The sequence below is a fragment of the Drosophila busckii genome, chromosome 2R, assembly GCF_011750605.1.
Source record: "Drosophila busckii strain San Diego stock center, stock number 13000-0081.31 chromosome 2R, ASM1175060v1, whole genome shotgun sequence".
NCBI classification, from domain to species: Eukaryota; Metazoa; Arthropoda; class Insecta; order Diptera; family Drosophilidae; genus Drosophila; species Drosophila busckii.
In genome coordinates this window covers 8,416,447-8,431,518 of record NC_046605.1, presented here as the reverse complement: position 1 = coordinate 8,431,518, position 15,072 = coordinate 8,416,447, and the positions used below count along the sequence as shown (strand labels likewise).

Sequence of the window (15,072 nt, the reverse complement as noted above, 5' to 3'; positions counted from 1 at the left end):
AATTTGTTACTGCAAATGTATAATATGTATAAACACATATGTATATAAGTGCGCACTTATCTACACTTTTTTGCTTGTATGTTTTATGTTTTTATAACACATATGTACCCTTTAGTGAAAATCAAAATTTCTTTTGACAACATAAGTGCGTATATTTATTGTTTGTATACCATACATGTTTTCTTTTATTATGATATATTTATTGCAAGACATATTATTCACGATTCGTTCATCTTTTGAGCGATCCATGAAAGAAATTTACTCACATTGGTGTATACACCAGGACGTTCGCTACCGCAGGATCTTGAACCAGCGCTGACAATTCCATACTGGATAAATCTTTGTCTTTGATGCAAATACTCCACATTGGTCAATGGACCACCAGAGTCGCCATTGCAAGCATCTCCAGAAAAGTCTCCAGCACAAATAATAGATGAGTCATATTCTTTGTTGTAAGCACGCTTGCATTTTTCTCGGGGTACTTTGGGTACAATCGATTCCAGAAGACTATCAGAATACGGCGAAACTTCAGTTTTACCCCAGCCTGTTAGCATAAACTGTGTCAGTGTTTCGGGCTCTTCTTGCAGCTCCTGAGTTATGGGTAAACAGATGGGTTTTATGTGTACTGCAATGCAAAAATTGTTGAGTGAATAAGATATTATCAATTATTACATTCTATTAATAACTTACACTTGGTTGCTGCATACCCCTTTAGCTTGATAAGCGCTATATCATTAAGGGTTTTCTCCTTCGAGTAATTCTCATGTTCAAAAACGTGTTCAATTTCAAAATCTTCAACTGGAGGTGCACAGAGTTGCCTTCCTCTCAAGCGTTGGCAATCTTCAGTAGTTGATATTGTATGCTCTCCCAAGCGGACTTTGAAACTGTTTAGTATTAAATGCAAAATAATTGTGTGCATTTGGATAATCTAAAAATACACTTACAGTGTGCTGTCAATACAATGGGCTGCTGTTAGTACATAGCCTGATTAAATTATAAAATATTTTAGTATTACCGATGATATTATTAACTGAGTAACTTACGACTCGAAATGAGGGTGCCCCCACACTGGAATGTCATATTTCCATTATGTAAATCATATAACAACAAAGCCATCCAGGGTCGGCTCATAACTGTTACAATTTTTCCACGTATAGTCTGCGGCACGTTATCAAATGAACCGCAGTCTTGAGCATTCAGCAAGAGCATCGCAGCACTTACTGGAGGCTCTCTAGTTGGCTGTATTAGGTCTTCACAGCAAACATTGTCCTATCAATATATCACTTAAGTTATTTTTCACAAATAAAAAGAGTCATATGTACCCGCGATTTGTCAGGACATAGTGAGTTTCTTAAATAGGTCATTGTTGCATTATCCAATCCTCTTTCATATCCCTTTAGTGCGTCGCTTATTCTTGGACACTCAGTAACGGGCATACAATGACCTTGCCTTCCATCTCTTCTTGTACAAGCCGGATAGCTATTTTCTAGTTTGTGGGTATATAAAATTCAATATTATTTAATCTTTCACTCGTTTTCGATTTAACTAACGCCTGGCTTGAACTATACAGAGTTGCAGTCCTGATACTAAGCACAAAACAAAGCAAGGGATTCTAAGAGAAGTCATTTCGGTCTCAGACTTGCCAGTAAACTGTTCAATGCTGTGTTGAAATTGCAACTTAATATAATAATATATACTATATAAATTGTTGTTTTCAATGAGATTCTTATCAAATTTCTGAATTTCCAGAATGAAATAATTTATTCATGCGTACATAAGTGCACTTATGTATTATCTATTTTCTATATATTGAAGTACTAAATTGAATTTATATTAGGCATGAAAATAATTTTATTTAATGAGTTATAAGTAATTCTTTAAATAAAATGTTTTTATAAATTAAGACTTTATTAATAAGAAATTGCTAAATAAATATAAAAATAATTAATAAGAGTTGTTGCAGCAGCGAAGACAAACGTTTTGGAAAATTCGATTTAAAAAGTAGATATCAAAATTTAAAAATAAAGAGTATAAATGTAGGATATGTTTGGATACATAAATAGTTGCTAAAATCGAGACACGCAAATGTCATTTGATTAACTTATGAGACCCTCTGTACAATTTATGTACAGGGTTCAAAAACAATTTTGTATTTCCTCGAATCAAAATATAGATTAAGTAGCTTGCGCATCAAAGAAACATGCTTAATTATTTTCAAACATTTTTTTTTAAACAAAGTTCAAGTGCTGCGAGCACATTTGGGGTTTATGACTTAGTGTGCGGTTTGATTATGATAAGAACTCATGCAAAATTTAATTGCAAATAACACAATTCTATTCGAATTTGCTAGGCATTGTTTTAATTATTAACACGCGACTATACTTTTAATAATAAACAAGTGCAAAATTTCTTAGTGAAGCAAGTTATGAACAATTCTATATTTTTATGCAGCGTTTTATAAATAAATGTGTAAATTATGGAAATTTAAAATCCGTATACTCTGCAGCAATCTTGTAGCTTATCCAAGGCATAAAGCCGCCTACGTTGGTGAATAAGCTCGGATTGCCAGCTCTACAGTTGGTGGAACCAGCACTAACGATGCCAAACTGCATAAATCGCTGCCTGCCTTGGAAGCCGACAACACTGAATAAGGGACCGCCAGAGTCGCCTACGCATGAATCTCCTTTTATGTCGCCGCCGCAAATTGCAGTTGTTGCTGCTGCTAAATTCGGATCCATGATGTAAGAACAGTTTTCTTTATGCTTTTGATTTATGTTTGATTCCAAAAGTACATCCGATACAGTGCCGTTCTCAGTTAATCCCCAACCATCTAAACAAAATGATCGTATAACCGATGGCCTCATTTGCATTGAATGTGTTAGGGGCAAGCAAATGGGCCTAATGTGCGCTGCAAAATATTATGAAACTTATAGTTGTATATATATATGTTAAAGCTTGTTAAGCTTACGCTTGACGCTGACGCTGCCTTTCAGTTTGATGAGTGCTATATCATCGTGACCGATTTCAGTATGTTTATAATTCTCATGCAAATGGATGTGCTCATGCTGAAAATCTTCAACTGCTGGCGCACATAAATCGCGCCCTTTGTGCTTTCTGCAATCGACTGTTGTAGATATTTGATGTTCTCCCAAGCGCACAAAAATTCTATAAGAGTATTTCGAGTCAGACACTATTAGAGAGCTACACATAACATACTTACAATTGTTGGTCGGTAAAACAGTGAGCAGCTGTGAGCACAAAGCCTAAGAAAAAGAGTTTCTAGTTATGTAAGGCAAATGCATTTGACTTGTAGCTTACGTTCAGTTATGAGTGTGCCGCCGCAAGCGAATCGCTGATGTCCGGACTTATCGAGCATTAATATTGCCATCCAGGGTCTTGACATTATCGTAACTTCTTTACCGCCTATCGCTTGTGGTGCATTTGCAAACACACCACAATTTTGTGTTTCTAGCACACGGATTCCTCTTGGATGCACATCCTCGCAGCATAACTTTAATAAAATACAATTCGCAACATTTGAAAGCCATGTCATTTTATTAGCGCACTTACCTTTTTGCCCACGTAAGAGTTGTCTAGATATCTGCGATACTCATTGCTGCAACTTTTTTGTTTACAATGGTCTTTTATTTCACGGATTATGGGACAGTTGGCAGCGGTTTTAAAATGTCCGTGCTTTCTATCTTTTCGCACGCAATAACGGCTCGCACCTGCTAACGTAAACTAAATTTAAATGTTATACTACTGCTTGATTCGATTTGCTTACTTGCACCATCAGCAAATGCCACACTAAGACAAGCAACAAACTCGCTCGCAACGCTTCCATGTTGCATCGATACAGTAAAGCAAAGAACTAATCGCAAGACATTTGCAATGAAGCTTTATATACCCGTATGCGTAACTCTCTTACAGCTCGTTATTAATATGACTTCCGCGGAAGAAGTCATTTAAGTCTCGCATACACACGAGTGTATGAGGGATTACGTAAAAGGTCAATAAAATTATTTTTGGAATTAGCTACATGTAAATTATTGTTGCTAATAGTGCAACGAGTTTGTAGCTTATTATCATCCGAAATATTTATATATTATATATCTTCGAATCTATTTTCGATTATTTGTAATTCTTATGACTATAAAGTAACCAATAATAATTGTAATTTAATTATTAATTCAAGTACAAACTTTAAACACTCATGAGTAATCATTATTTAATTATTAATCCTTATATAGTTCAACATTCATAAGTAAACCGCGAGTCGATGACCTTTATAAACAGCACTCACCGCCTTTAGTTATTATATTAAATTTTGTATAATAATTAAACTTGTAAATAAAAATATGTAATAAACACATTTTTGCTAGAGCATTTGATATTCAAATTCAAGTAAAATATTCGAATTTCGCTTCAACTTTGATTTCTTATCGCAATCAGTTAAAAATTTTATCAATAACTATGACTTGTCGCTAACTTTTTGTTGCGATCGCGATAAAGCGCCAGAATATACAACGAACTTATATATAAATTATAACGATCGGGTTAGGTGACGAAGAGACCGGCTTGTCTATTGTATAGATTAGAAACGAAAATATAAGCGCAGCTGTGCAGAAGACAAACAAATGCAAATACGCGTTCAGTTTCAAAATATTCAAGCACAAACTCTCTTTCCCTTCAAGCGTTGGCAATCTTCATTAGTTGATACTGTATGCTCCCCAAGCGAACTGAGATACTATAAATATTAAATACAAGTCATTTCGCTCTCAGTCTTCCCAGCTAACTTTATATATTTAAATTATTGTTCTCAGAAATAAATAGGTGCACTCCGTTTGCTTCAGAAGATCACAAGTTGTACAGAGATTATGCTGAAAATATTTTAAATTCTAATGCCGATTTAATAGTTATAAGTAATTCTTTAAATAAAATGTCATTTCTAACACCGAATGTCAAAATATATGTATGTATATATTACTTAATTATAATCATCATTATTCTGGTGTAAAATCAGCCCAGTTTACATCTCCAGTATTCCTTTCGGATATACATCCTCACAGCATAACTATTAGAAAATAAAATTTGAAAATCATATAATCCTATTAGCCCACTTACGTGTTTGCCAATGAAAGAGTTGCTCAAATATGTGCTATGTGCTATGTGATATACTACTGCTTGATTTATTGATAACAGCTTACTTGCACCATTAGCACATGCCACAATAATAAGGCAAACAACAAGGTCGCTTTCCAAGCTTCCATATTGTAGTAAAGTAAAGAAAGAACTGATAACAAGACTTTTGCGATCTTTGCAGCTCGTGATTATAATTAATTTAGTGGCTGTAGAAGAAATCATCTAAGAAAAGTCATTTTGGTGTCAGGCTTGCTAGCTAATTGTTGATTAAATGAATTATTTCTCTCAATGGAAACGTTATCAATTTTCTGAATTCTCACAATTAAATAAAAAATAAATAGGTTCGCTAGGTTTGCTTGTTTGATCAGAAGATCAACTTATATAAAAATTATGTTAGGTCATTAAAATGAATTCATATCAGGCGAACACATAATTTAAATTCTTATCATATAAAATAATAATAATACAGCATTTTTAATTATTATATAGATCAACATCAAAAAGTAAACACTTGCTAATGCAAAATAATTTTTTTTATTTTAATTGTAACGCAGAATTTATTCTATAGAACAATGCTAAAGCCAGAACAGCTGAGGCCTACAGGCTACTCATCGCAATTACGTAAGAATTTCTTTAGAAAAATGTTTTCATTGCGCTGATTTCTGAAGAACTTGTTATAATGCAGCTAAACATAAATAAATCTTGTTTGTTCAACTCGCTGATGTGAAGTGAACGCATGTGGGCCTCATTAATCAACTGAACTGCTGTAATTCTTGACTCAAAGTTAAACGCTAAGCTTAGCGGAGCTGAAACAAGCCGAGTGCAAAAAACGCCAAACGGAAACGGAAATGTAACCAAAGCATAAAAAATGTTTGCTGCGCTGGCGAATATTGTCATTGTAATAGTAATTTATTGTTGGCACAAGTTTCGCCAACCTCAGCTCACTTGGCAAGCGTGCACATGTCGCAGTTAGAGCCCAAAAATAAATTGCACGAATATTGTATACACTTTATAAAATAATATTCATAACTAGCAAAGCTGTTTGGTAAGTTTGATGCTCTCAACTAAACTATAAGACTGTTGTGTACATTATTGTGCAGAGTCAAGCAAATATGTTTTTGTTTTTTTTTTTTGTTGGCCAAAGCAAATCCGTGTTTGACATTTTGACATATGCTAGTCATTTGACTCGTTTGACATACAAGCAAATTACAGCCAACTATTTGTCTTCTTGGCTATATGTCTAAGCGCTCACTAGCTGAACTTTTTGAACTGCTAAACTGGCACAAAAGTAGGCGCAATGATTGTTGTTCCTGAGGCGTCAGACTGATGTACAAGTGAATGTCTAAAACAGCCATAAATAGTATCTACGTACTGTGTGCTGTGTAGTTGAAAAAGCAAGCGAGATAGCTTACGAGTTTAGCTTTAGTTTTTGCTGCCCCACAAAACTTTCATTGTGGCTTGGCCAAAATATTGTTGCTGTTGTTGTTGTGGTGGCAGCAGCAGCAGCAGCGCATTGTGAATAATTTCGACTGCATTTTGCATTAAGTAAAATGTTTTAATTAGAATTGAAAAACTTTTCCAATTAAAGCGCAGCACAAAAACTACTTGTACCACACAGCAAATTATCAATGCACGCGCTTAGCGAAAATAAAAACAATTAAAAGCTATTGTTCATATTTAGTGGCAGCGTTTAAAGGCGAGCAGCGCTGGCTGGCAACACTTTAAGTGCGCATAAATGTTAAATCAATTAGCGAAAACTTTTCGACAACAACTTGCTGCGCGCTAATTGCATTTGTGAGCATGTTTAACTTGTGTCAGTAACTGCTGTAAATGTAAATGTAAATGTAAATGTTAATTGCCCAAAGCAGGAGTTGCTGCTTCAATGGCGGGCGCTGCAAAGTAGGCAACAATTTTTTTGCACTGCTTTAAAGCGAAAGCCAGCAGAGTCTTAACATCAATAATAATAATTATAATAATCATTATACACATGCACTCTTTATACGCACACATAAGCACATAGTTATATAGCATAGCGCCAGCTGCGCCTTGCCTTACCTGCAGCGCCGCATTGAGTTGTCGTTCATGTGATTAAGAGGCAGCTTGAAAAGATTGCTGCTGCTCGCCGCCGCCAGCCGCCAGCCTGTCAGCCCGCCAACCAACCAACCAACTACCCTTATGCGTTGTGGTCATAACGTTGCATATTTCATGGCGATTGCAAATTGCAAGCAACCAGCCAGTCAGGCAGGCAGTCAGGCAGGCAGGCAGACGCTTTCATTGCAATTAAGCTGCACACTGCCTTGCAGCTTGATAATGAAAAAGGCAACGCGCACAGCTCAGCCACGGAAAAGCCTCAGCACATAAAATTGCACACTCTGTCCCTTTTCGCATCGGAACGTGCGCAAAAGTTCCCCGGACTGGAACGCTTCAACAGCTCCAGCTTGGAGAGCACCTACTTCGATCGTGATGTGGAAAAGGCTTTCCTAACGCAATCAGCGCAGCTGTTCGAGAAGAAGACCAAGAAGTCCTTGCTGCTGGCCAATCAGGTGGGCAACATGTACACGCCATCGGTCTACTCGGGTCTGGTTTCATTGCTGATCAGCGAGCCTGCAGCTGAGCTGGTGGGCAAGCGCATTGGCGTCTTTAGCTATGGCTCTGGTCTGGCTGCCTCCATGTACTCCATTAAGGTCACGGATCAGGCCGCTGACTTTGAGAAGTTTGTGTCCAAGCTGGACTATGTGATGCCGCTGCTGAACTCTCGCGAAAAGGTAGTGCCTGAGCAATTCTCGCAGCTGATGGAGGTGCGCGAGAAGAACAATCATGCGGCGCCCTATACGCCAACTGGCAGCATAAGCGCGCTCTTCCCAGGCACATACTACCTGAAGGATGTGGATGAGTTGCATAGACGCACATATGAGCGCACGCCTACTATCAGCAATGGTGTGCACTAGCCAAAGGCCTTTACTAGCAACTGGAGCTGGAGCTGGAGCTGCAGATTACTCTTGGGCTGGCAGTTCTACTACTTAACTTGACAATAAATCTAAAACTAAACACTAGCTGCTAACTATTTACATACGATGTACATACACACAACTGTAACGGTATATGTGTATATGCTCTAGCAAGCTTTTAACATTAGCATTTCAATTGGTTCTATGGTCGCCTAACTGCAATATCTGTGTATTCAACTAATGGCCTCTTAAATTATCATTTCATGAATTCAGAAAATCAAAACTTATTTATATCATGCCACGTTGTAAGCTCACTTTTTTAACTAGTGTCGGAATTTTGAATCTATGCCTATAATTGTACAATATACTAACTATATATTTATACAAGTATGCATAGTGGGTGTAATATGTACTATAAATACATATGATTGTTTGTAAAGTGCAAAATAAATCAATGAAAAATAAATTACATATGTGTATTATTATTGTTGTTTAGTAAGCGCTTAAGTTAAATTGCAAGTTACAAATGTTTAGTACTGTATAGGATTAAAGATAAGCTTACAATGCCGTAAACTTGAAGAAAGTAACGCCTATAAAGAAAGAGAAGAATTTAGTTGATTTAAAAAACAAGTTGGATATTTGAGGTATTACCATTGGGTATGACACGCGTTTTAAATTGACTTTCCAAGCCAAAAACGCCCATATCAAGGTTATTCTTGTACAAGTCCTGCACGCCGTAGCCCTTCAGGTTGTTCAAGTATAACTGCAATTAAAAAAAACATTAGTAAAAAAAAATCTGACAAAATCATTTAGTTAACTCACTTCCTTAAGCGTAAAGCTTATAGAGTAGGGTGCACCATCTGTGCGACGACTAACGAAGGCTAAAGCATAGGAGTACTCGCCACTTGGAGCCTCTGGTGTTATAGGACGACGCCAGACCTGCATTTAAACAAATTGTTTAGTTTCGCTTGCTTAGTCACACGAGTTCAGGAGACTACCTCAATATTGTTCTTCACCAGCAGTCGGCGACCTTGTATGCCCAAAGGATCCTGATTTACAGCTATAACATGGCTAAAATACAAAAATGGTTTATTATTTTTACATTTCTTCATTCACAAATCTCACTTACCGATTTTGTAAAATATCCTTTATTTCAGGCCGCACGCTAGCCAAGTCATTGGACATTATTAAGGGCGCCGCCATTATAGCCCAGATGGCCATTTGTAACTTGCTTTGATCGTAGCTCAAGCCATAGTTGCCCAAGAGTAGCATATCGGGATCATTCCAATGTCCTGGACCACCATGTGGCTGTATTCTATCCTGATTCTTGGCAAAGTAGTCGGTAATCTGCAGCAGCGACTCAAGTGAATCATCTATGTCATCCCAATTGCGCCAGAGATTGCAATGTTGCTTCAAGGATTCATAGTCAGGCATTTCGCCATTGGGCTCCTGATATGCAGGCCTTTAAAAGCAAATGTATAATGTTGACTACATAGCGTATTAAGTTTATATTTACCAGCTGCATGAATAAACCATAGGACGTCCTGTATGGTTGAGCAACCGCCCAAATTCAGGATAACCCACTGCCATGTCGCTAATGTTGGCATAGCAACCGTCCAGCTTCACGTAATCCACCTGCCAATCTGCAAAAGTTTGAGCATCGAGCTCCATATGATTAATGACGCCAGGATAGCCTGCGCAGGTGTGTGTGCCAAAATCTTGATACAAGCCAAACTTGAGTCCTCTGTCATGTATCTATAAAAATAGAAACATTAGAAAATGTGTGATTTGTTTGGAATTAAACTGTGTGACTTGCATGATCTGCTAATGCATTGAGCCCACTTGGAAATCGTTTAAGATCTGCAACCAATTTATTGGTCTTTGTATCACGATTCTTTTCAAGCCAACAATCATCAATAATAACGTATTCATAGCCAGCTTCAGCGTAGCCCTCGTCCGCCAGCAAATCTGCATGACGACGAAACAGCGATTCACTTATGCACTCATCTGGATAGGATTTGCAATCCGTTATGCAGCGAAAACTACAAGAAATTAATATTATAAAAATTGAATATAAGTTCATGCTTAGGTAGGCTGAAACTCACCGCTGCCAGGACATCCAGCCCATGGGAGGTCTGCAAATAAAATATTTATATTTTAGAATGCTTTAAAAACATATTTAAAAGTGTTAACTCTTACGTGCGTGCCAGTCCATTATCTAAAGTTAGAGCACCTTGCAGCAACTGGAGCAAGAGCAATATGCCTGAGATTTTCCACATGCTACTTTGAGCTTTGGACACCTTATGCGTCCTGCTTACGCTGTCTTAGGTTTTTATAGTTGTTGCGTAGAGTGCTTATACCTGGGCGGCAATCTTTAGATAACTGTATTTACCCAATCAGCTTGCGCAAACATGCGTACAAGCGTCAGTTTGTTAATTGCAATTGAAGTAGGCACATTGACTGAACATTCAGTTCAGAAAATACTTATTAGACGCAGCAGGGAGTCTGCTCTTTGTTGGAAAGGCTCCTTATCAACACTACTGCTGGCAAGTTCACAGCGAGCGATTCAGGTTATCAAGTTATTCTATGCCTTTGCAACATTCAAGCCAATGACCATTTTACACAGCGCTACAATTAAAATGTTTAGTTTAGTTTAGTTTCAGACATATGTAAAAACTTTAGCTAAGCAAATACTTATAAATAACATAATTTGGTTATTTGTACCTCATTAAAAATAATCAATTTACTTACTGCACATTCTGTTGTCTAGTGTAAAGACGAGCTTTTGTTATCAGGTTTTGCAGTTATTCTAGTTACAGCGTACCCACACATACATATGCACATAAGCAGTGCAAGTGTTAAAAGTGCATAAGTGTGCGTTTGTTTATTTGCTTACAAGAACGTCTAACTTTTCTACCCACTCGTAATTAAAATTCTTTAATTGTTGACTATTGACATTTTATCAAGTACTTAAGGCTTACCGGCATTACTCAATATAAGGCTGATGCACAATCTTAGCTCTCTGATTGACAGCCACCTTGACAGGTTCTATTTATTTTTATTTTGTGTGCTTTGGCATTTACAAAGCTTGTAGTCTTTATTTTGTATTAATACCTTTTTGTTTAAAAGTTTGATTATCCTGATTTAACGTTAATAAACAGGTAAGCGCAGCCAAGTTAACAGGTAAACAAAATCGATATGATTATGATTATGATAATAATTAATCGATTATTCAGGTCTAAACGTGCTCCTCTCTAAATAAATTAGCACAACTCTTTCGCACACTGTCATCCACGCTTAGCCTCAAAATAAACGCGCTAAGTAGTTTATAAAAACTGAATTTGTTTGTTATAGTTATAACTGTCTGCGCATACAATAATGGCATTCCAATTGCCTCCAACAACAACAGCTGCCTCAACAGGATTTTCCTTTGGCTTGAACACCGCACAAACAACTGCTAATCCAGCTGCAGCTCTTGCCGCCAAACCCACATTTTCATTCCCTACGCCGGCGCCGACTATCAATCAAGGCGGCGGTGATGCGGACAATTCTAAGGCAGCTCCGCCACCGTTTGGTGGCTTTGGTTTGGCTGCAACGACTTCAGCATCAGTTGTAAATCCGCTGCAAGGTATTGATGTTCTCGTGTTCTCCGCAATCCGTTCCCCTGCAATTAGACCGTTTTTCGTTATAGCTTATGGATTTAACTTGGATTTGGGGCAAGCATTTTGGCATTCAAGAGACAACTTCTCAGTCACTCACTATCCAGCTGCGGCCCATTACTTTATAAAGCTAGCAAAGACTGCATCTTTACTTCTCCTCGTATTTTTTTCTCTCACAGAAATTTTTATTCCATTCACCTGCCTAAGACACCCTGGGCCATATTGTACGTTATCTTACGCGTGGCTCTTTTTGAGTCGTGACAGTCTGGGACAAAACAACAAGCAACCACAACAGAACGGCTGCAGACCAGCTCCTGCTGCTGACTCGGCACACCTAGACGCAAGGTGCATATGTCGAAGAGTGCTAGAGGAGTGACATACGCTCGCGCGCTTGCAACTTTAAGGCAATCTATACAAGACAGTGAGGTGCTTCGCTTAACTTTCTCGGAGACAAGTTCTACGCTCGTGCGCTCGTGGCTTACCAAGCACCCGCCAGCGGCTGTAGTCGCTCCTCTAACTAGCACCGCAGCGCCTACAGCAGTTGCTGGCCAACCAACTGGATTTGCCAACTTATCAACGGCAACCAACTTTTTAGTAAGCGTTCCCCAACGCATTAAAACTTAAAGCACTTTACACTTTTGCAACGCAATTGCAGTGTGTGTGGCATGGCCAAGTAGCGTGTTGAGCTTAAATCAGTTTTTGAAGCTTAGCAACTGCTATAAACTACTAAGAAATGTTAATAAATAAAATAAAAACTATTTGAAAATTGCTTTTGGAAATACAGCTGAGTAAATGCTGTTTAAATATTAGCAATTTCTACAAAAGTTAGTAAAAACCTTTGGGCTTTCTGTAAACAATTCATAAGTATTTTTAAAAATATTGTTTATTTAAAATAACTTTTTTTTAATCACAAAACCGGGTAAAAGGCTTATCATACAATATTTGCAGTAAGATAATTATTAAAAAACTAAAGATTTATCAACTCTATAAGAAATTCAATAAATGAGAAGAAATTTAGAACACCGTAGAAGTAAAGCTTTAAAAAAAAACGTGGCTAAAAGTTGCTAAAAATTATTTAAAAATTGCCAAAGAAAATTCAAAATCAATAATATGGAATATATATAACACAATCTCAAGTCGTAGGCATGACCTTATATATTGACAAGAAAAGGTGTTTGCTGAGCAGGCCACACAAATAAATGCTTGGGACAAGCTGCTTATAAATAACAATCAGAAGATTATCGAATTAAACGATGCTGTGGGAAAGGTCAAGAACGATCAGCAGGTGTTGGATCAGGAGCTGGAGTTCATAGCCACACAGCACAAGGAGCTGGAGGAGAGTCTGGCGCCGTTGGAAAAAGAGTTTATTAACCTACCACGTGTCGACCATGAGCGTAGTCAGACCTATCTAATGGTAGAGAATCTAGATACGCAGCTAAAACAGATGTCGGAGGATCTGAAAGAGATTATTGACAATCTCAATGAAGCCAACAAGGGTCAGGATAATACAGATCCTATTATACAAATTGGCAAGATTCTGAACGCGCACATGAGTTCGCTACAATGGATTGAAAATGAGAAGGAAGGGTACAATAACAGCATTAATTGGTGTGCTAAGAAATAATTTAACCTGATTAGAAAGTTAAAGCATGTGGACAAATTATAGTTGGGCGCAACCAACTTTTATAAACACTTTGACTAGAGCATCGCAGCCACGGTTGGCAGATTTGGCTCTTTTGAGCCAAAACTGGCTCATTTTTATCTCGTTGGCTCTTTGGCCCATTTTTATTGAATTTGGCTCTTATTTTGCTAGTAGCGGTACAAGAAATTTTAAATTTGAAAAAACGAATTCATTTTTTTGTTAATGCATTTTTTTTGCAATTCTAAAAGTGATTAATGTCTGAAACCTAAAAGTGCCAGATCGAAACTAAATTGTTCTGCTGTTTTCATTGAAGAAAAATATTTTGTTATGTTTGTGTTCATGTTTTTATTATTATATTTAATGTAGGAATAAAAAAATGTTAAATAAATAAATTAGAATAAAAATTTGGCTTTTTTTATTCAAATTGGCTCATTTTTAATATTTTTTTGGCCATTAAAAATTTTATACTTTGAAGTAGAAATCGTATTGGCAGACTCTGGAGCGCAGCGACCGAATCGTGTGGTGGGTTCCTGCTCAGCTTGCAGTTGATCCGCTTTTACACATTGCGCATTAACCAAAAATGTAATAGAAGGCCCACAATAATCGAAGTGCTTGCCATAATATCCTATGCAATAAAGAAGTGTGTTTACGACACACCATAGATGCTCAGATGGACATGCTACATACGTCTGTCGCTAAATTTCGCACAGGATACCAAACTCGTCATAAGCAAGTAACAATTAATGTGCTTTTAACGTGAGCTCTAATCGCGTATAAAGGGATCAGTTAGAACCGAAATCCTAGCTAGTATTAGTGTCGTGAGCTCGCACTCACAATAATAATGACATAGAAAGATTTGAAGCTGGTAAGGACGAATGTAATAACTCTTATATCGCACGCCTCACTCCATATTAGTAAGCTACGTGGTTCATGTCAAACTGTTTCATTTGTGCTGTATACATTTGTTATAATAAAAATAAATAGTAGTTGTAGTTAATATACACCACAATTACTGTTTAATTTGATATAACATTATAGTGTAGTGTAAGATATCAATATTGCTTTTGTATGAAACTATATAATAACGAAATAAGCCTGTTATGCTTTAATAGCTGTCTACTATGTATTGAAATGACTCGTTAACCAGTCTCAGATAGTGGACACTTGTGCATGTTCCACATGTACGTTGATGTTACTGCACACGCCGTTGCACAACACTTCAGCTATGGGTTGCACTTTAATTTACTTGTGCTTGAGCCACTTGACCCTGTTGCCAACGTTCAATTAGCACAGTTAAAGCGGTGCAACCACTCGGAAGGCCTTATAAATATACCTATGCATATTATATATGTATATATAAATATATGTAGCCACGTATGTATGTGCCGCAAGCAGCTGCCGCATTGCAGTTGCAGCTTGTTGCAACTCAAATCTGCGCTTGTATTTTGTGATTCGGCTGGCCATTTATCAGCGCAGCAAACGCGTTGAAAGTTTTTTGCGCTGCGTCTGTGTGTGTGTGTGAGTGTGTTTCTTCTCTACTTTTTAACTTAACGGGTTTAACGGATTTGGCCTGAAGAGCAATGCATTTCATTTCAGTTTTTTTCTGCTTGTATTTTTGGCTGTTGCTGCAGCGTTGCCTTCAGATTTATTGCATTCAACTTTCGTGTGACTTTCACAAGAA

At 37.3% G+C, this 15,072-nt stretch overlaps 4 protein-coding genes across 4 annotated transcripts; 1 reads left to right on the top strand and 3 right to left on the bottom strand.

Moving 5' to 3' along the window:
• Nucleotides 1-218: 218 nt before the first annotated feature.
• Nucleotides 219-1,080, bottom strand: LOC108594824 (serine protease grass-like). Its single transcript, XM_017979962.2, has 4 exons — nucleotides 1,044-1,080; nucleotides 945-984; nucleotides 691-884; nucleotides 219-625 (listed from the first exon to the last, which is right to left on the bottom strand). The coding sequence occupies exons 1-4, from the start codon at nucleotides 1,078-1,080 to the stop codon at nucleotides 219-221; spliced, it is 678 nt and encodes a 225-aa protein (XP_017835451.2).
• Nucleotides 1,081-2,456: 1,376 nt separating this feature from the next.
• On the bottom strand, nucleotides 2,457-3,847 carry LOC108597602 (serine protease grass-like). The gene is made up of 6 exons (XM_017984225.1): nucleotides 3,785-3,847; nucleotides 3,571-3,741; nucleotides 3,319-3,511; nucleotides 3,221-3,263; nucleotides 2,969-3,165; nucleotides 2,457-2,908 (listed from the first exon to the last, which is right to left on the bottom strand). The coding sequence occupies exons 1-6, from the start codon at nucleotides 3,842-3,844 to the stop codon at nucleotides 2,475-2,477; spliced, it is 1,098 nt and encodes a 365-aa protein (XP_017839714.1). The 5' UTR covers nucleotides 3,845-3,847; the 3' UTR covers nucleotides 2,457-2,474.
• Nucleotides 3,848-8,568: 4,721 nt separating this feature from the next.
• Nucleotides 8,569-11,090, bottom strand: LOC117134683 (alpha-N-acetylgalactosaminidase-like). The gene is made up of 10 exons (XM_033293142.1): nucleotides 11,072-11,090; nucleotides 10,290-10,718; nucleotides 10,196-10,225; nucleotides 9,907-10,132; nucleotides 9,607-9,845; nucleotides 9,220-9,552; nucleotides 9,089-9,161; nucleotides 8,913-9,029; nucleotides 8,742-8,853; nucleotides 8,569-8,680 (listed from the first exon to the last, which is right to left on the bottom strand). Exons 2-10 carry the CDS (start codon nucleotides 10,367-10,369, stop codon nucleotides 8,649-8,651), a joined length of 1,242 nt encoding a protein of 413 aa, XP_033149033.1. The 5' UTR covers nucleotides 10,370-10,718; nucleotides 11,072-11,090; the 3' UTR covers nucleotides 8,569-8,648.
• Nucleotides 11,091-12,751: 1,661 nt separating this feature from the next.
• On the top strand, nucleotides 12,752-13,373 carry LOC117134722 (nuclear pore glycoprotein p62-like). Its single transcript, XM_033293312.1, has 2 exons — nucleotides 12,752-12,773; nucleotides 12,916-13,373. Exons 1-2 carry the CDS (start codon nucleotides 12,752-12,754, stop codon nucleotides 13,371-13,373), a joined length of 480 nt encoding a protein of 159 aa, XP_033149203.1.
• The last annotated feature ends 1,699 nt before the right edge of the window (nucleotides 13,374-15,072 follow it).

Coding starts and splice junctions, on each gene's coding strand:
- LOC117134683 (XM_033293142.1), bottom strand. CDS start 10,369: ATGTGGAAAATCTCAGGCATATTGCTCTTGCTCCAGTTGCTGCAAGGT. Junction 9,846..9,906: donor TCAATGCATTAGCAGATCAT/GCAAGTCACACA, acceptor CTATTTTTATAG/ATACATGACAGAGGACTCAA. Junction 8,854..8,912: donor TAAGCTTTACGCTTAAGGAA/GTGAGTTAACTA, acceptor TTTTAATTGCAG/TTATACTTGAACAACCTGAA.
- LOC117134722 (XM_033293312.1), top strand. CDS start 12,752: ATGAGAAGAAATTTAGAACACC. Junction 12,774..12,915: donor GAGAAGAAATTTAGAACACC/GTAGAAGTAAAG, acceptor TATATTGACAAG/AAAAGGTGTTTGCTGAGCAG.
- LOC108594824 (XM_017979962.2), bottom strand. CDS start 1,080: ATGACATTCCAGTGTGGGGGCACCCTCATTTCGAGTC. Junction 885..944: donor CATTGTATTGACAGCACACT/GTAAGTGTATTT, acceptor AATACTAAACAG/TTTCAAAGTCCGCTTGGGAG. Junction 626..690: donor GGGGTATGCAGCAACCAAGT/GTAAGTTATTAA, acceptor TTTGCATTGCAG/TACACATAAAACCCATCTGT.
- LOC108597602 (XM_017984225.1), bottom strand. CDS start 3,844: ATGGAAGCGTTGCGAGCGAGTTTGTTGCTTGTCTTAGTGTGGCATTTG. Junction 3,264..3,318: donor CGGCACACTCATAACTGAAC/GTAAGCTACAAG, acceptor TCTTTTTCTTAG/GCTTTGTGCTCACAGCTGCT. Junction 3,166..3,220: donor TGTTTTACCGACCAACAATT/GTAAGTATGTTA, acceptor ATACTCTTATAG/AATTTTTGTGCGCTTGGGAG.